The sequence below is a fragment of the Polistes canadensis genome, unplaced genomic scaffold (assembly GCF_001313835.1).
Source record: "Polistes canadensis isolate GaletaPanama2010 unplaced genomic scaffold, ASM131383v1 scaffold_93, whole genome shotgun sequence".
NCBI classification, from domain to species: Eukaryota; Metazoa; Arthropoda; class Insecta; order Hymenoptera; family Vespidae; genus Polistes; species Polistes canadensis.
This window is the reverse complement of record NW_014569640.1, coordinates 254,838-276,516: the sequence shown is the minus strand read 5'-3', so window position 1 is coordinate 276,516 and position 21,679 is coordinate 254,838. Positions and strand designations below refer to the sequence as shown.

Below are 21,679 nucleotides of genomic sequence, written 5' to 3'. Positions count from 1 at the left end.
AGAAAGATAAAGAAAGAGAGGTGGGTCCCACGGGGATCTGTAAATTTTTATTAAAATAACCACAAATGCATTTAGTTGCTAACCAACGAATCTGCACTCACTTAGTTGCCAACCAAAGAGAACGTAAAAGCAAAACGAAATGAAATCCGAGCAGTAATACTATCTTCGGCATAAATAGACGTGGTATGCGAGACGATGATGGGCGTACTACGTACTTCGTCGTTGCATTGTAAGAGAGAGAACGACCCACATCTAACTCGTGCATCTCTTGCAAAATTGCATTAATCTTCTAGCGCGCTTTATTTCTTCCTAACGATCCTGCCGTTTTACTGGAATGTTTATTCTACATAAAGAACGCGATACCATTTATAATTATTATCATTATTATTATTATCATTATCATCATCATCATCACGTTTTCTTTATCTGTTAGGTCAGTATTTTCCAACATTTTCTTTCTTATAAAATTAATTAATTATTAATAGAAAAATATATATATATAAATATTATAATTGATATAAATAATATCATTGTATCACATTTTAAAAATAGATCATCTCAATATTTATAATAGATATAAGATGACGATAAGGTTGCTCTCGTTGATATTTTAATATAATTTTATATATTTTTATAAAATACCCGAGAGAGTACGTATAAAAAAAAAAAAAAACATATACCGATAGGTTTATTATAAATATTGAAGAAGAAAAATATTACAAAATAACGAGATCCGATAAATAAACAACTTTATCGTCATGATTATTATAGATTCCAGGTGTTAATAAATGAATCGAACAAAATAACAAATAATATATATATATATATATACATGTATACACATACATATGTCAAATAAAAAAAGAACCTTGATAAAAAAAAAAATAAAAAAAGGAGGGGGAGGGCAGATGGGGGGAAAAGAAACTCGAACGAGGACTCGAAAGTAAGATAAAGTTGAAGCCGAAGCACATATTCTCGCTAAATGCAAGATACCTTTAGTATACTACACACGTGAGAGTAAGTGTGTATACGTGTATGCTTACGTACAAAGTCGAACGTGAAGAACGGATCGTTCGTCGTCGTCGTTGTCGAGGTAAGTACGAACATGAGCGTTTACAAAAGTAGGATAGAGAAACCGCGCTCGTTTCGACACGCTCCTCTTATGTCTTTTAATGTATTACTCTGTTGGACTTTTCGTCGTCGTCGTCGTCTTCGTCTTTGGATGAACGATCATCTTCCAAAAGTTTTAACAACTCCGTTCGTTTCTCGCGTACATAAACTATATCTTCTTGCTTTAGACTTTAAAATGTGCCATGTGTTTTCGATATGGTCCTTCCGTAAACGCCATTATGCTATCCTCATCATAACGATACAGTGCCTAACAAAAGTATCGAAGAAATGAAATTTCCTTCTACACCCACAGAGGTACCCGTCCCACAAAAAAATATATTATTTAATTATTATATAATATATTTAATTATTTAATATAATTTTTAAAGAAATATCTAGATTTTGCAAATAAGTATGAGTAATAAGAAAATGATAGGTTATTGTGCAACGTCTAATGTTCACTGATGTATGAAACAACTGATATTTAATTAGAAGAAAATGAAACGAAGTACCGTACGCACTATTTACGAATGCATATCGAGGATGTTGTTTGATAAACAAAAAATTGAAGTAATATAAATAATTTTATTTAGTACTGTATGCAACGCATGTATATCACGGGGCACGTATTCACGTATCTAAATATAATACGTATATATATAAGATGGGAACGTTGAAATCTTATTTTGAAAAGGCTTTTAAAGGCAGCACGTTTTGTATCCACATTGAGAAGATCCTCAAGGCACGTAAATATAGATACGCGAGTATAGATCTCTGCTCGACTTACTTAAGAAGAAATACGATAAGTGTTCGTAAATAATTCCACACGTACGTGGCTTTACACACCATCATCCTTTAACTTCCTCGAACGATGATGATTACTATTCCTCGAAAATAAACTCGCTAATTAAAGTATCCCGGGAGTCAGTCGAATCAAACTTTCCAAAAGGTTTCGATCGTTGCTTTTTATTTTCTTCCACACCTCTCTCTCTCTCTCTCTCTCTCTCTATCTCTCTCTCTTATCCCATTAATTTTACTTTCCCAAAAACTTTTCCAATAACTTTTGCATAAATAAACTATCGAAATGAAAGCCAATCGGTGGTACGATCGAAACTAAACTAAAAACATTAAATACTTTTTCGTGTGAAACACGCGCACACATACATTCTCTTTCTCTCTCTCTCTCTAATTAAAACGAATGAAAAAACTTGGGAAAGTTCAAATTAGCATGCGAATTAATTTTACTTCTTCGACAATCTTCGACAAAAATTACCACCCACCTTACCCCCCTTTTGAAAAAACAATACAACTTTGATACGATACGCTAAAAAATATTCCAATTTAAACAGTGAAAAGAAAAAAGAAAAAACTAATAACTTAATAAATACTTTCTCGAGATATTCGCTTTCTATTTCTCTAGGGGAGGAAAAAAAAAGAGAAAAAAAAAGAAAAAGAAGAAGAAACAGAAGTAGAAAAAAAAAGAAAGAAATGAATAAACTTACAATTAGAAAAGTTCAAACGACTATGTGTGAGAATTAGTTTTATTTCTTCGACAGTCTATAAGCAAAGTTAAAGGTAACTCCCTAAAAGCAATATACTTAGAGACTTGAAAGTTAATCGAAAAGTCGCTTGGTTTATATTCTGCCTCTCCGTTTACGATGGGATACGACCAGGGAGGAAGAAGAAGGAGGAGGAGGGAGGGTGGTGTGCAACGTACGATCTAGTTCACAAAGTTCATTCGAGTCCTCGTACGCTCGGCATCGAACGTGCCAGTTTCCAGATCGTTTCTGCGAAGGTCCCTCCTTGCTGCTTACGTGCGCTCACATATCTACCTTCTACAAACTTCACATAGAAACACCATTACCATCACCATCACATATACCTATACACCCGGGATACTCGCATAAAAATACGTAAACACAACATATACCCATACTCTCGCGTAAACACACGTGTGCACCTATACTCATCGTTTTTGTATACATATATATATATATACCTATACATATGCAAACGTATAAACAAACGTGTGCGTGCGCGTATATATCGATGATACGTGGCACACCACGTAACGAAGGCTTACTTACAATGCGTGTACTGTGCCTGCCGACGATCAGGCTTGCTGCTTCTTTTCTTCCTTGCGATACTCGACCGATGGACCGAGGGTAATTTACGAGCACAACCTAGGGACGCGGAATTACAGTACGGAAAGAACGTACGACGATGGTACGATCGATCGATCGATCGATCGAGAACGAAAGTTCTCTTTTCTCGTTATATTATTTCGATCCTGCGTTTCACTTTACTTCACGACGAGACGTTTCTTCCCACCAATTGAACGGACCGACGAGTTTCTAAACGAAAACGATTAGAATCGATTGCGACGCAATTTTTTCTTCTTTTTCTTTAACCACCCCCCCCCTTCCCTACTTTTGTTTAATTTTTTAGAAGGGTAAGAAGAAGAAGAAAATAAGAAAACGATTGATCTCGATAAAACCAAGTTAAATTTTGTTCATTCGTTTTTTTATAGTCAACTGGATTTTGTGCAGCATTCCTTCTTAATTATTACACAATGATTGAATTTAATTCTTATTTTTCCTTTTGTTAATAAACAAAAAAATATTGTGGCATTGTATATATTTAATTTAATGATAGTTTACAATTTTATTTATACAATTTATAATGATTAAATAATATTGTACTAAATTTCGAACTGACGTAGATTGAATATTGATTGTTAATTAAATACAGGGTCTTAATATGATACCTTTTTGTTCACACATCAAAATTATAATACGACAAAATAGAAATTATTTAACATTCAAGAATGAAAAATTATTCATTGTATATGCTTACCCGCGTACCAATATACTTTTTAGCTCAAACTTTTGAACAAAAATATAATACAGAAAAGAAGACAAAAAAATTAAATTTTTGTTCTTTCTTTTTTTTATCCTTTAAGAACAGAATAGTAATACTTCTTCTTAAGGCACTTTTCATAAATTAAAGTCGAACTAATGTTGTCGTTGAAGAGTTAAAGTCGTCATGCAAATGACTAGGCTCTACTTCAAATATTGAATCGTCTATTTTCTTTCTTTCTTCTTCTTCATCATCATCATCATCATAATCATCATCATTTTTTTCTTTTTCTTTCCTTTCCTTTCCTTTCTTTTCTTTTCTTTTCTTAGTTCGAGTTAGATGGGAGAACGGTTAAAGACGGTAAACGCCAACTGGAAATGGTTATTATGACAATTCAAAAGCTATCATTAGAGAATTACGGCGTAGGCGTGTTAGCACGTGTCAACGTGGCACATGTGTCATTCCGTGTTCGATAGATCGTATGGTCTACGTCACTTCAACACAACACACATAAGACATGACTTTTTATCGCGTTCGCAGTCCTAACGCGTTCGCTTTTCCAACTAACGCGGGTAACAAACAACATGACGTGCGCGGAGCGCACACCGTTTAATTAACACGACTAAAAAGAAGAACAAGAGGGGAAAAAGAGATAGAGAAAAAGATAGAAGGAACGTAGTACGTTCGTTCCCCCTTTTTTCTCTCTTTTTTTCTTTTATTCTTTTTTCTATTATCCCCTATCGACGCTTAGATCAATATATTTTATACAGATATTAATAGAAGGTAGAGATAATAATACGACCGATAGATAATCGTAATAAGTTGCTTATCTAAAGCCTTAGCTTTTTATCTAAATTACGATGGCCAGTTTATTTAAAATAAAACATACGATAATAATTATTATACGATACGTACACACACATGTATATATATATATATATATATNCCCTAAGCCCTAACACCAACTTAATAGCCCTCTCACTGTTTAGTTCCTACCAACGTACTATACCACACACAAACACATATAAATACACGCGTGCGCGCGCGCATCTATTATATACAAAGAGAGATATGTATAACAAGTTGGCTTTGATCGACCCTTTTCTAAGAACTTTCTCCGACTCGCTCGCTAATTAATTCGGGGAGAGATAATCGTTGAAGAAAAAAAATCGTATGAACGATGTTCATACGCGTTAAAGAGGGGAGAATATAAACGAAATAAATTCATAATCGAATAAAAGGCCAGCAGCCAGGCAGGCAATCAGCAGACGAATAATAGTAGTAGATAGTAGTAGTAGTGGTCAGTCGATCGAGCTATGGCAAACGTCATTAACCACGAAAAGAACCAATATACTACTTGAATGTCAATTTAGCGAGAGAAACAACAGCCGGTGTTCTGCAACAGGAACACTCGCGGCCATGCCAGTTTAGTACCTCCGGACGGATATTGCTCCCTATTATTATTGAAGAAGAGTAGATAGAAAGAGACAAAATAAACAGAGAGAGAGAGAGAGAGAGAGAGAGAAAGATATATATATATATATATATATATAAAACAGAAACGAAGGGACTTCTCGTCCCTTTTCTATCCAACATTTTTACTCATTCTTTCTTTCTTTATCTTATTCTATGCAATTTTCTTCCTCCTTCTATCGTACGCACATAGCCATGTGTATGTGTATATATATGCGTGTTTGTGTATAGAAAGGAACGATAAAACCGACATAGCTCGAACGAACGGGTTTCTCTCGATTCTTAGAATTGGGCAGACGAGCTTGAGCAAGAACGAAGAGAAGGACATGCTGGTGTACTCGGACACACGTTGCGAGAGAGGAACCATAAGGTACTTCCTACTTTTCTTTACAGAGAACAGATAGAAAAAAAAGAAAGAAAAAAAAAAGAACAACTAACACTTAGGTACTTATATATACGGCTGTATCACCGGTCAAAAATTTCTACTAGCTTATCGATGATAATATATCGATAAATGTTGATACGATTCATCATTCTTGTGTCGTTGCTCGATAAGTACGTTGTTTTACACGAGCTTTAGCTATCAGTTAAAACATTCTTCAATTATCATAGCAAGCAAAGAAAAATATAAAAAGAAGAAAAAAAATATAATACCGATTAGTCTTAATATTAATCTTTAACACACACACACACACAAAAGAAAGACATACCACTTAAACGAAATATAAATCTAACCCCGGTTTAATCTATAGGCATTCATTTTTAAATTTCTCTATACTTAATGTAGAAATTCTGAACACTTTTGTGACCGGTAGTGTAATAGTAGTAGTAGTAGTATCTATACATATATACATGAATACTTACACCAGGTCCGTGACCTCGACTATCTTTCTTGCATTAAATTAACGAACATTCGTTAACGATTAACGTTTGAAATGGATCAATCGAAATGAAACAACCTATATATGGTAGATCGATTTTCCGCGATCGGATATCTTGCGATCCAAAAATGGTGAACGAAGCAATGGAAAAAAAGAAGAAGTAAAAGGAGGTGCTGAAGGAAGAGGAGGAGGAGGAGGAGGATTGAGGAGAGGGTGGTGATGGGGGAGGACGCTCTCGTTTCGTGTTTCGTTGAGATCGGTCAAGCTCGGTTACGAAATCTGAAAAGAAGGTAATGCAAGAAGCCAGTCGAAGAGAGAAGGACGAACAAGCGGAGGCGGAGAGGGAGGAGGGGGAGGAGGAGGTGGCACGAATAGAGAAGGGACTGCTGCTGCACTTGGAACGGGTTCGTAAACTCGATTCGAACGGACTCGCAGAAAATGATCGTCATCGTTGTCGTCGTTTCGCTAACCAAAGTCGGCCGATTTCATTACTTCTCCATCTCCGCCCCCTCCGCCCCTCCACCACCCCGTGTTCCTCCTCTTCCTCATCATTTTTTCCCTTTTCCTCTTCCTCTTCCTCCTACTCCAACTCCTCTTTTACCCTCTCACTGTTATTATCTTTTGCATTTTTTTTTTTCCTTATCGGTATATAATGCAGAACAAATACCTACTAAATATTCCTTCGCAAGGAATAGGAAACTAGTTGGGTCGTTAAACTCGTTACTAATGGAATGTTAGAATATTACAGTAATTTTCTAAGGTAAGTGATATTTATATGAAAAATATTATCTTAATTCTTCATAAAGAGAAAGAAAATAATATATAAAATACATTCTGTTAATAATTTTGTACATACGTAGAGAACTAGATATTTTATTGCAATATATATATACATATATATAATCTTTCCTTTCTCTCTTTCTCACGCATAGGATATTTAATCTCCATCTTTTATCGTGCTTTCGCGAATGGTGTTAATAATTATTTTTTTTTTTTTTTTTTTTTTTTTTTTTAATTATAATATACAAAACACTTGTGATTATTTTACTACAATAAATAAACTTTCCCTATCTCTTTCACCGATACATTTACTCGTCATGTCATCTTATTGTTTTAACCGTGGAATTATTTACACAGATCGTATCAATAATTTTCTAGAACTCCGAGATACCTAATTAATTAATTAAAAAAAAAAAATAAATAAATAAATAATCATCCCTAACTCCTCTCATTCCTCTCATAACTCTTAAGATATTTAACTTCCCCTACCCTCCCTTTCCGGATCTTTAAACGTTGTCGGGAAAATGAACTGGATCGAACGATAATTGACAAAGTTACGTTCCCTCCTCATAGAACAGAACTCAAGTGTCCGTTCTCATCTCGTTGTTGTCATCGTCTTCATCATCATCATCATCATCGTCATCAGTTGGTCTAAGCTAGTTCAGGCTGTTTCTCCTGGCAGGCAGCTGCCTTTACCAATATATATATATATATATATATACATATCCATGTATATGTATGTATAGGTACGTGTATAGGTTCGCGAGAAAATGCGCCTTATCGAGTAATGCCACCGAGAGCAACCAGCTAGCAAGCAAAGCAAGCAAGCAAGCAAGCAAGCAACCAAGGCAGCTTGGAAGCCGCTGCCGGCAAGTAACGCCGTCCTCTCGACGACGTAACGATGCCCTCTCGTTCTGCCTTCTCATTGGCTCTCCTTTTCTCTCGTATTCTCTCTCTTTTTCTTTTTCTTTTTCTCTTTCTTTCTCTTTCTCTTTCGATCAGCAGAGAGTTCAGGTTCCGTTCCGTTCCGTTCCATTCGCGAGTATATACATACATGCATACGTGTACCGCGAGATATATACGGTCACAAGAAAGAAAGAAAAAGAGAGAGAAAGAGAGAAAGAAAGAGAGAGAGAGAGAGAGCGCAATCGCGTTCCTCGTCGACGCCCACCGTCGTACTACTACTACTACTAACTACTAACTACTACTACTACTACTACTCGTCGACGTGAACGATGCATAAAATGTGACGATAAATGAAAAAGGATAGCCCGATAAAACGGACATCGATTCGTACGAAGACCTCGAGGATTATTATCTGTTTTCGCTATTACCTACCCCTACCTATTCCCTCCCCCTCCCCCTTTCCCCTTCCTCTTCCCCTTGCCGTTTTCTCCCCGTCGATTAAAAGCGAGTCTCAGCCGAGTCGCCAATTTACATTTTTATTTGCCCATTCTGTAAAAGCCGTTAAACGTAACCTTTCAGCTTTTGCCTAGCGCTTGGTACACTATGTCCGCGAATCAGAAATATGCATGCATGCATGTATGGTTAGATATATGTGTATGTTTTTACGTGTATATGTTGGATAACATGTTTTAATGGTTTATCGACGAATGACGAAGCACGATCACCAATGCACTGATTCGTTTTCGATCGAAACAATTTCTCTCTTGTTAAAACACGACACAGTATGTAACGTCAAATGAGACCTTGATTATTTACTTTGATCAGTTTTCCATGTTTTTCTTTTTTCTTTTTTTTTTTTTTTTCTTTTTTTTTTCGCAATTTTTATAACAGAACTTTGATACCGACAAATATAAAGATAAAATAATCGAATGTATAATTTTATTCACGCAAATATCAATTAGTTTCAACATTTTTTGTGTTTCTTTTTTGTATCTTTTTTATTCTTAAGAATTTTACTAAAAAGCAAATTACGATTTAATACACAGTTGGGTTGAACAATTTTTTTCTTAGTCAAACTCACTTTTAGTTAAAAAAAAAAAAAAAAAAAGAATATATATTGGTTTTTTCCTCGAGTATCAAAATTTGTCAAGTCACCACTCTCGTTTATTCGGAAGTATAAAAAAAAAAGAATTAAAATTTCTCGAACATTTGCAAAGAAATTTCACTTTCTTTCAATTATATTTCATCCATTCTTTTTCTTTTAATCTTTCATTCTCTTCCACTCGAAGTAAGGTTCCACGAAGAAAGCATAATCTCCCTCTTAGGTCGTATAAGTAAGTGAGTACTCTTTATCGACGATAGACCAACGAACAGCGAGCAATTAGTCGCGCGAAGGAAAATAATAAAGAACCGACTATCCATCTCCGTCTGTCGTTTAATAGTTGACGTTCTTTGAGTGTATTGCGTATCGGACAGCGTATCGAGACAGCTATCGGGACAAGGCGGGTCAGGGTTCGTCATCTCTTCTCGTTCCATAACCATAAACAGGCTCTCGTCGAACAGCTTTCCATCGATCTCGAGTCAAGCAAGCGGATACACTACAGCTAGCTAGCTAGCCAACCAGCTAGCTTGACTTTACCAGAATCACTAGACACGTGCCATATGTAAGTAAGTACTTACTTACTTACTTACTTACTTACTTACTTACTTACTTACTTACTTACTTACTTACTTACTTACTTACTTACTTACTTACTTACTTACTTACTTATTCCTAAGAAAAAGGAGACAGGAAAGAGAAACAGGAGGAGACACTTACGGTGCATGAGGTTCCGCCAGCTGCCATAAATCGCTTTGATGCACTTGTCGAGTGGAGTAGCAGCGAACAGATTCGTGCCGGTTTTACGCGTACCAAGATTCCCTTCGGAACGACTCCTGAAGAGTTTACCGCTAGGAATGAACGTTCCAATCGTGGGTGTTCGGGATTCACACGGATACAATTTAGTATCATCTTTCTCAATGATTCCGTTTGGTAACCAAGATTCCATTGCCGGGTCGCGAAAACTTCGATAGGTCGATGAGAGTTTTTTCGATGATTTTTGAAGGAAACGTTTGCCCGGTGGTAAAGGCGGTGGACCAAGACAACTGGTGACCGCTGTTATCGCCATATTTCCAATTTATCACCTTTGTTTTTCTTTTTTTTTCTTCTTTTTTTTTTTTTTAATTTTATTAAAACACTTTCTCTAATGATCTTGACGTAATCAGTCCGATAATGACCAGATTAATTGATCGTCTTTGTACGTCATTTCCTGATCGAACACAGCAATCTCCTTCTACAGGGAGATAAGGAAATCTTTGCAAAGCACTATCAGCAAGATAGACCGGAAAACCTGTCTATCCTTGCGTGATACGATCTCAAAGGCTAACTTCCAAGAGTCAATAAGTTTCTCTTTACTCGTAGCTGCCACCGGGACGACTTAAGGGAGTTTAAGTTTATTATTGGCCAATGCAGCAGTTAACGCGACACCTAATGATTCACCAACCAGTTTCCGAGAGGCATACGGAAGAAGAAGAAGAAGAAGAAGAGGAAGAAGAAGAAATAGAAGAAGAAATCTTTAACAGATGCACACACCGTATATACACGAGATTTAATACTCCTTCACTTTTAACACCTTTTCAAAGATTTAACTCGTGAGAATCGAAAAAATATTGTATACGTATTCCGCGACTAGCAAATGTAATGCATAGTACTTTCTTCTTCTATATACTAAATCACCGCACGAAGATAGATCGCAGTAGCAGAAAATGTCTTAGGTTAGGAGGATGAAGTCATCGCTAATGATTCACGTATACACCAGAAATTCTCGCTCACTGCCAAGTTCCTCCTCTTCCACCTTGGCTAAATATCTGAACTTTTAGATCTAACAGAATAACGACCAAAAATATCTATCAAAAACGTAACAATACGTATGGAAGAATTTATTTTTTTTTTCTCTCTCTCTCGATCGATCGATCGTTAAAGAAACGTGAGAATGATCTTTGCACGAATCTTTGGAAACGTCGCTGGTAACCGGATAAGAAAGACTGTCAGAAATGTTCGCCGAATAGCCACAACTATCTCTCTCTCTTTCTTTCATTTTCTTTTTCTTTCTTCCTTTCAGCTCTCTCTTTCTCTCTTTCTCGTTCTATTCAAAGCTTTAACCAAGTGGTGGAGAAGGAGGTAATAGTGGTGATGGTGGTGGTGATGATGGTGGTGGTGGTGGCGAATGCAAAGGGGCGAGGTCGAAGGTGGGTGAACAAGTTCCCGGAGAGAGACCAGCGGTGGCGTGGGCCGCCCCTGCATTTGGTCGCGTGGGTTTCAAAAAGCGCGACATGTGAATCGAAACTTTCGCAGTAGTAACAGCAACAGCAATAGTAACAGCAACCAGCAACAGCAGCAGTAACAGCAACGTTCAACGTATGGAAATATCGAGAAGAGAAGAGAAGAGGACGGGAAAAGGCGGGCCCCGAGGAGGAATGGGGAAAAAGTGAGAGAAAGAGAGAGAAAGGGAGAGAGAAAGATAGAGAAAGGGAGAGAAAGAGAGAAAGAGAGAGAGAGAATGTTATGTAGCAGGAAAAGTCCAGACGACGAGATTTCATTGATCGGAACGAGTATATAATGGCGTTCAACGATTTCGCAAGAAAGTCGTTTATACAGAAAACTGCCCCGACGTTTTCGTCATTTTAATAAATAAAAGGTCATCGATACGATTTAAGCGCCTCCTTTCTACATCGCCAACACACATACTCTCTGCTGGTGGCGCATGTTTACTCGAATATGTTAAACGACCATTCACGCGTTCGTACGTTGTAAAACATTACGAATATATTATACATATATATTCACATCGTTGCAATTATTTTTTCTTTCTCTTATTTTTTTTCGTCGTGCTCTGCTCTCTTTTTGCTAATTCACATTTACTTTATATATTCGAGCTATAATTTTTATTTGATTTTATCTTTTTTTATTTGTTTTTTTTTTTAAAGTGATATAAGTCCACTTATTAACATTGTATTTTAAATCTTCGATAGGCAATAAAAATAACGCGGGATAACGCGTAATTCTCGTTTTAATTTCAATCCCCATTATTTTCGAATGACGAAAGGATTATTAAATTAATACTAAGGTGATAATAAAAGAAAGGATTAAAATTGACTATATATTCTACCTAATGGCTTTATCACGCTAATTTACAAAAGATCGAGGACAACTTTGAAAGAAAGAAAGAAAAAAAAAAAAGGAAGGATTTTCATTGAAGTACTATCTTCTTTCTTGCTGCTTTTCATACATATAAAGGGAAAGAGAAAGAGAGAGACAGAGAATAAGAAGAAGAAAAAGAAGAAGAAGGGACTAGTCCCGATTAATACTATTCTCCAATTTGAAGAGTCTCTCGTTCCCATTTCCAAAGGCTATGGGCGGTATAAGCTAACCGGTTGAAAGCTACAAGAAGAGGAACGTCTCCTCCCCAATGGTACCCACACATATACATATACATGCACACGCATACACAACACCATACATATCTATATCTATATCGAATACGGTATTGTGTTTCTGAAATATTCGCGATCCCCGTGTATTGTAAGAATTTCATTCTCCGCAGGCTATCCGTAAAATCCTCGACGACGTCTAAAGACCATCAACCGTTCCACAACCTGAAGTCGTAGCTCGGTTCGATTTCCGTTCTAAACGAAAGAAATTCGAGAAAGAACTTTTGCCTCGCGAATAAGCAAGTTGCCAATAGAAAAAGATAAAAAAAAGAAAAGAAGAGAGAGAGAGAGAGAGATATATAGAAAGTTGGAGGAGTCGGGGGGTGGGTCACAAATACAACTACGACGAGTATGTAGGGCTAGGACGACGTGTGTGTGTGTGTGTGTGTGTATATGTAATACGTATGTGTATATGTAATACGTATGTGTATATGTAATACGTATGTGTATCTGTAGGGTCTCTCTAAAAAAGAAAAGTAAGAAAGATCGAAAAGAGAGCTCTCTCGCGAGTAGTCAAAGAGAAAAGAACGAAGAAGAAGAAGAAGGAAGAAACGCAACGCGGCTACGAATAAAGGAGAGAAACTGGTAGAAAACGATGAGAGCGAAGTGAGGAGAGAAGAGGAAAGGAGAGGAGCGAAGAAAGGTGAAGAGGGAGGAGATGCATGGGGAATGGGGGGAAAGGGGGAACGGGGATTAGTCTGCCAAGGGATGTTCCCGCTCGATATGCATTGTCTGCCCTGTCCCCCTTTTCAGTTTCCACTCCTCTCAACCAACTGCCTAGCCCTCTCTCTATCTCTCTCTCTCTCTTCATTCTCCCTCTTGCCCTCCTGCTTTCACCTCCGCCCTCGCACGCACATACACACAAGCTAAAGCAAGCAGTCTCTGCCAGCTAGGATTCTCGCGGAACGAAGCAGTAACGATCTCGTACACGAGGGCACGCGGCATCGTAGGTATAATACATATGTGTGTATAAGTACATATATGTGTATAAGTACATATGTACCTACACCTAAGCATCGTACATATGCTTTCTCTCTTTCTTTCTTTCTCTTTCTCTCTCTTTCTCTTGGTTGGTTGGTTGGTTGGTTGGTTGCTTGCTTGCTCGTGACACACGTACGTTCGTTAAGAGTTACACGCGAGAGAGACACCCGCGGCTATTTCTGCATTATTACGACCTGCAGAGCCTTTGTCCCTGCGCTAAAACACGAAATTACCTTGTAAGCTCTGCTCTCGCGGATGCGACTCTCTGCGGTGACTTCCCATATCGAACGACTACGACACAGACAAAGAACGACATATAGTTGACGCTTGCTTACTTGCTTTCTCTCTCTCTCTCTCTCTCTTTCTTTCTTTCTTTCTTTCTCTTTCTTCTTTACTTCTGTTCGGCAAAGACTTTTCCGTTTTATCTCCTGAGTGCAGAGATCACTCGGTACCCGTTTAACGCTGCTGCTGCTACTGCTGCAGCTGATGCTACAAATTTTCTTAACGTGTAACATCCAACGTTGGACGGAAACTTTACTACTACTACTACTACTACTACTACTTACAACGACTATTACTAGTTCTTTTTCACTTTCCCACGATGCACGTTTGACAAACCGTGCGAAAGTGTCTACGATTTAAGTTTAAAAAGGGAATGTATTACGTAATATATTTCGCAAATTTAATACCCCATATAACGTTAAAGATATTTGAACATATATTAAATATAATAAATATCTAAATGTGAAAGTGTGCGTTGAGAAAGAATTATAACCATCCCTATTTTTTCTTTTTATTCCTTAATTATTTTTCCTTTCTTTGATATCTCGTAGATAAAGTTTGTTAGACACGTTATAAATGAAAAACCTTAATCTACTTTCTTCGTTCCCTTTCGTAGGTATCTCATAAAATATTCTATTTCCCTATTCACGCGCGCGAGAATCATTAAACTACGCGATGAAATATTTACCAATGTAATATACTATAAGAGTGTTTCAAAAAATCAAACACTCGGTTTTAATTATTAAGCTATCGAATAATTTCACATACGTTTAATTTCGTTTAAAAAAAATGTCCAATTAGTTCTGCAATATTTATTATAGCAAACGTTACTACTATACGTTCAATTTGTCAAAAATAAAAACGTAACGGTTTCTGATGGATTAAAAAACGCGAATCACCACCCGGTATATATATATATATCTACGTATTATTAGTCCAAGAAGCGTCACGCTTGTAAGACAATTACGCGATGCAAATGTTAATCCGACTAATATAGAGAGACATGCGTGACCGATCATAATAAAGCACATTCGTGAAACAGTTTCGATGCTTTTCCTTTGATTAATTGACCGAGATGTTGCATATCGTCAATTAACAATGCCGTCCTTTTAATACTTCCTTTCTCAAATATGCTTTGACGCAATGCCGCGAACCTGATCCATAAACATATAATACGTGCGTTTGTATAAAACACTTCCTAATGCTTAATTACGACAGTACGATCTTTTATTCGTATTATCCTTACAATGAATAGATAATTTGTCATATTTTCTATAAAATTCATTAGATTACATTTCATTTCGTTTATTCATATTATAATGCATTAATCATCTGTTTTTTTGTTTAAATTCTATCGGAAGATATATTATCGAAATTATTAATAATATTTTGTCAAAAATATTGTACATGTACGATCGTTATTTCGTATTAATTAAAACACGAGAAATCGTGGTATCTACGTGGTATCTAAAATTAATATTAATGATCTGAAATAATTGATAGAAGGTTTAATCCTCCCCCCCCACCCCTCTTCATTGCGTTATAATTATTTTTCTAGTTTTTAATTATCTCCCAACTTTCATCGAATTTTTATAATTTTGGTACTTCGCGCGTATTAAGATTCAAATATTTATTTTATTATTGATTAGGTCTTTTTTTTTTTTTTTTTTTTAAATATGATACTCTTTTTAATCGCAAACAACAGTACCATGTATAAGTACTCATATAAACTCTCATATATACATTTGTCGAATGGAACCGTTCCGTACGAATCTTTTTTGTACCAAGAGTTCTAAGAAAAAAAAAAAAAAAATAGTTTTGTCCAAGCCGGTGATGACATCATAGTGCAAAGGGTTAAAAAATGTTCATTAAATTTGAATCTACCCTCTGCGGGTGCTTATAATTGTTTCCCCGGTATTCTGAAACGGTGAACAAGATAAAAAAGAAATGAAAAAAAAAAGAAACTGTGCAAGTCGAGTGGACTGCTGTTTTCCATCCCCCTACTACTACTATTATTACTCTCTTTCGCTATTTTTCCCTGTCATCGAGAGAAAGAAAAAGAAAAAGAAAGAAATAAGATACAAAAAAAAAGAGAGAGCGAGAAAGAGAATGTAGGAAGAAGAAATACGCGCGTTTAAGAGTTTGTTAAGAATTACAGGTACGAGATAGAGAGAGAGAAAGATAGCAGGCCCTGCGGGCCCTTCAAGCATTTTCCCGTATTATTGTCTCGCGTGGCCTTTGTCACGGTTGCGAAAGAAAAGAAAAGAAAAAGCAAAAGGGACAAACAAGAAGAAGAAAAAAAAAGAAGAAGAAGAAGAAGGAAAAATATGCGCGCACGGTGAAAGAAGGTAAGATCGCTAGTCGAGGTTAAAAGCAGGCTGGGGAGGAGTCGGGGGTCGGTCGGGGGGAGAATGTGGGGGTGTTCTGAAAAAGGAAAAAGAAAAAAAGAAAATAGCCCCGAGGCGAGACTCTTCGCACAGGTATGATAAGCAAGGAAAACGCGAGAATGAGAACACGCGTACGAACTTAGCGTGGCCAATTAAAGCACCGCGATCATCCTCATTACGCGAGGAGTTAACATCATCGACTTTATGGTCCTTCAGAAAGGGTTAGGGTTGCAGAGAAGAAGAAGAAGAAGAAGAAATAAAATGAGAAAGAAGTTGGCGAAGGAAGCCAAGTGGAATTAGAACGATTCGTCGTATCGAAGAAACTAGCACGAGCTATCTTCTTTTTAAATGAACTTTTTCCAACCAGTTACAGAGAGTCGTTCTCTTTATCTCTATCTTTCTTTCTTTCTTTATCTATCTATCTATCTTTTTTTCTCTCTCTCTCTCTCTCTCTCTTTCATTTTCTCTACGTCTGCTTTAAGTCTATCTCTTTTTCTCTTTTATTGTTTGAATCACTTTTTCTTTTTCTAGTTCTTCGTACACGAGGCCGATTCAATTGCCTGCCTCTTTCTATTTCTCTCTCTCTCTCTCTTGTAATTTACTTTTCCATTCGTTGAAACGTTCATTCGTTCCCCTTCTCACGTGTGTGTGTATATTCCTGATATGTATATATATATATTTTTAAATTAACCGAATCGCAACAACCCTTGACGTTTTTGATAACCGATCGTTATGTAAAATAACGAATCTCTTTGTTAATTGTGATATCGATTTTTGTGAAAAATTACGATCAAAAACGAACAACAGGTTTATCTCGTTTTTCGATATATAAAAAGAAAAAAAAAAAAAAAAAAAAAGGAAGAAAGTACGAGGATAAAATAATAAAGAACAAAAAATGAGTATATAAACCGTCACGATACCGAGTCTATCTTCTACCTCCGCACGTTTCTGCTACGAAACTCTCTTATGTAAATGACGGTTGAATTCTGTTTGCGGCAAAAATTAAGGGAGAAGAAAAAAACCTGTGTAAAAGTGAAAGAGAGAGAGAGAGAGAGAGAGAAAGAAAGAAATAAGTCAACCATAGTTTACGAACACTCATGCACTCTTATTGCTTGCTCGAGTTAAATATCGCGTATGCCACTTTTTTTTCCGTTCCCTTTTTTCCAAGTCTCTCTCCTCACCCTTCTAACCCCTTTTTTCTCTCTTTTCTTTTCTTTTCATCCTACTTCGAAATTATTTTCCACTATCGCGTTCACGCTAATCGAACACCCTATTCGAAGTCCGTTCTTCTTGTGTCCACCTTGAACCCCACCAACTCCCATCCCATACGTGTACCCGTACCTTGTAGTTCGTTCCTCTTTTCAAAATGACCAGGAATAATTTTCTTTATGTTGTTTTTCTTTTTTTATACCATACCTTCAATGCCCCCCTACCATGTCGAAATCGCGTGTCTATTAATCTTGAACTTTCCTATCTTCCTTTACTCTCGCGCCAACGGTGTCAAGAAAAATGACAAATTTATATATCCATCGTACGATAACACTTACTAAACGCCAAATTGATCTAAAAAAAAAGGTACTAGTCGGTTAATAATAACAAGAACACCTTCGTTATTAATTTTGTCATCGTGAGATTGCACGAGGATGGAGAAGGAGGAAGAAGAAGAAGAAGAAGAGGATGAAGGGAGGAAGTGACGCGTGAAATTTGTATAATGAAATTCGTGGTATAGGCGAATCAAAATGTTGGAATATCGTTCACGTTGAGCACTTTGCTTAAGTTAATATTCACGTGTACGTGAATATATATTCCCCTTTATCCATCCACTATTCCCATTCTACCACCATACACATTCCAACTTCTTTAAATTGTATCTCAAATTCATTGTAAAATCAAATCAAAGGTATAATTTACAATCAAAATAAAGAAAAAGAGAAAGAGAATGATTATTCCGAACTATCAGAAATTCTGTTAACCGCGTTCATGTGGAACGTATTATATATATGTTCTTCCTTGTTATACACGTAATGCTAACTAATACTCGATGAAGAAGAAGAGAAAATCGAACACCTACGACGCCCAACGACGACGACGACGACGACGACGACGATGCTCTGAGAAACTCGTTTACAAGGAACAACGAGGAAGAAGAACCTCTGTCTGTACTCAGAGAACGTGTAAAACCAAACCTTGATACGCCCAAGCAGTTTCATCGACAAAACGTTCGGAACCTTGTTCTCCGTTGCTGTTACTAAATAAAGTAAAGCGTCGAAAGTTTTTTTCGAGTTATATATATAATATATTTATTATTTTCTTTTTTTTTTATTATTATTATAATATTTCGATCTCTTCCCACACTCTTCTCGTCAGGCGAAAAGAGAAATTTGATCAGAAAATATAAAATTTGTACGAATGTTGTTGGACCGATATTACAACAGTTAAACCAAATCGAAAGGAACGACGATCATATATTTTTATGATTTATTCGCGACGATATTATATTATTATTGTAATAAATAATAAGAAAAGTCAATTTATATAATTATAAAAAATCAACCATCGAAATCATTTACGAGATTCTCCGATCATTAAAAAAAAGCGGTGTAGATCGAAATAGAAGATTGATCATACGATTCGTTTTATAAAATAAATCATTTTGATTAACAAATAAATCCCGAGATCTAATTTTATTTTATCAATCATTTTTTCTATGACTCTTGCAGGTGGATTCGAAAAAAAGAAAAATAATAAACACGGTATAGATATGAAATGGCGAGAAAGAAGCTGTGTGTTTTTGTTGAGAAAAGAAACACAGAATGGACAGAGATACAGGCAGACAGGCAGACAGACAAAAAGAAAGAAATAAAGAAATAAAGAAAGAAAAAGAGAAAGAGAAAAAGATAGAAAATGAGGGATGAGCACGTGCCCTCGTGAGAAGTGGGTATACGGGGTTTTTGTTTTCGAAACTGCTGCAGCAGTCCTTCCTTCTTCTTGTGGTAGATGTGAGCAACACAACTACACAACTACGAAAAAGACTACTACTACGTTCGTTCTCTCGGCGAAGCAAAGAATAAGAATAAAAAGAAGAGAAACGGAGCTCTCTCGGAGCCGGACCAGAGAAATTTGCATAATGCATCGGGGTGGACGATCGTCGAGGTAGATCCTCGTCAAGGACGAACCACGAGAATTTACTTCCCCTCTCTGCTTCTTCTCCTCCTCCTCCACCTTCTTCTCTTCTCCTCTTCTCTCCTCTTCTCTTCTCTCCTATCCTTCTTCTCTACAATTATGATCGATAATTTCCCTTCTCCTCTACTCCTCTCCCCACCCCTTTCATCCACCCTTCCTTCCTCTGGGAAGCAAAAGTCTTCACGGTTAACAGATTACCAAAGATATAACTCGTACTAGCAAACTCTCTACTAAATATTTTTGATCCGATAAATTAATTTTCCATGCCTACGAAGAAAGCAGGGATTCCCAACCTTTCCAAAAGGATTCCTCCGGGATGTAATATTGGAAGAAGAAAAATTGTCTTCGGGTAACGTTTAATAAATATAATTAAATTTTAATGTTTTTTGTGTTATATATATAAATCACAAAAATAAGGAAATGTAATGTATTCAATAATTGTATTTTATGTTGAGTTGCATTTATTGCATCGGTGGTTAAAAATTGAACACAGCCTTGAGTTAAAAGATACACTTACATTTGCTCATCGATGTAACAGACAAGATCATGATCTCTCTCTCTCTCTCTCTCGTTTATACAGTTTTATTTCTTAATTCAATTCAACGATTACGATAATTAACCGAATAATAGAGTAATCCAGTCGATTCGTCGCGGTGACCGTATAACGAGCACAATAATATCGGCAAGTCCGGCTTTTACATTATTGCAGAAAACCGGTTCGAGGTCCAGCTCGAGAAGGAATTTCGTTTTTTTCGGTTTCCGGTTTAGGTTCCGTTCGATGAGCCGATTGACAACAACCTTGAAGGACCTGACTCTTAAGTGGTAGCCACCACTGACATCTCAGTCAGCAGATTCTAATAACTAAATACAACCCCTTATACTTAACGATTTTTACATTACATCGTATCAATTAAAATTCTAGACAAATAAATTGAATTTGATTATTATCATCGACAATAATACGACTAATGGACTAAAAATAAATCAATAAAAATTCGATATAATACATTTAAGTGTAGATTTTCAAATGAGAAACAACTTTGGAAACTAACTTACCAATCTCGAATATTTGAATATACGATTATAAATAAAAATATAATTGTGCTCCAATTGTGGAAGGTGCACAACCCTGATGTATCATATTTCAATTATTAAACATTATAAATAACGATAACCTCGTAAAGATTGGTATAATCATCATTGGTAACAGAAAGAGAGAGAGAGAAAAATAATCGAAAGGAATAACGGCCTCGCTTTAACGAAACGTAAAGGAAAGACTTAAACGATACGTAAGGAAAAAAGTATGTCAGTTGTTAACTCGTCACCTTCATCGCGAATGGCGTAAACCGATCGTCCGCTTTAGCGAAGCTCTTATTGCACTCTGATCTGATTTTTATCGACACCAACGACGACAGGAGGCACGACAAGCGTAGGAATCGAACGGTCGTTTACACGAACCATCGATTTATCATCATTCGTTTTCACATCTATACCAAGAGAGAGAGAGAGAGAGAGAGAGAAAGAGAAAGAGAACTTATTTCCTCAAATCGTACATTTTCATCGTCGTATAAATCTTAACGAAAATTGGCTTATAATATCACACAAGTAGCAATATTTTCTATTACCAATAATAACAATTTCAAATATACAACATAAAAAGAAAAATATTTACCTTCCAAAAATCATCGCGTTTTAAATCGTTGTAAAATAGATAAATAATATCGACCAATAATAAAAAGAAAAAAAAAAAAGAAGACGTTTACCATTTCTAATTACCAAAATCCATAGTAGTATCTGGTAGACAAAATATTTCCATGTAATTAGGAATGGAAAAAAGCGTAAATATTACAAATACGGAGGCGGAGAAACGTTGGGCCAACGTGAAAATCGATATATCTATTGGTGCACAGCTGGCATTGGCAAGCGTGCATATTCTCTATAGCAAGCTGGATGATAGCTATACATATTACTGGCATATCCCTTGGCTTTGCTCGGTATACTACTGCACAAAATGAACCATGACGAACGAGCACAATGGCGAGAGAATTACTGCCACGCGAATCTTTCAACGGATCGACGGATTAGCCTCTCTCTCTCTCTCTCTCTCTCTCTCTCTCTCTCTATTTGTCTCTCTTTCTCTGTTTCTGTTTCACTCATTTGTATCCTCACCTTCCCGATAACAGCAACGTTGGAAATACATCGAGCGATTACGCCAGAGACGAGAATGCATCGACGCTTATCGGCATGAACGACGCTTCGATTCCACTCTAGAGAGAAAATTTTTCTAGAGAGAGAGAGAGAGAGAGA

At 36.5% G+C, this 21,679-nt stretch overlaps 1 protein-coding gene across 3 annotated transcripts in view; it reads right to left on the bottom strand.

Annotated features, from left to right (window-relative positions):
- Nucleotides 1–21,679, bottom strand: part of LOC106787130 (caskin-1) — a 49,015-nt gene that overhangs the window by 8,219 nt on the left and 19,117 nt on the right. Inside the window, exon 1 of one of the 3 annotated variants that reach the window (XM_014749242.1) lies at nt 9,829–10,568. The exons of the other annotated variants lie outside the window; for them this stretch is intronic. Coding sequence (XP_014604728.1) covers nt 9,829–10,177 — 349 coding nt within the window. The 5' untranslated portion in view covers nt 10,178–10,568. Of the gene's footprint in view, nt 1–9,828; nt 10,569–21,679 lie in introns of those variants that run through there. 3 annotated transcript variants of the gene reach the window in all.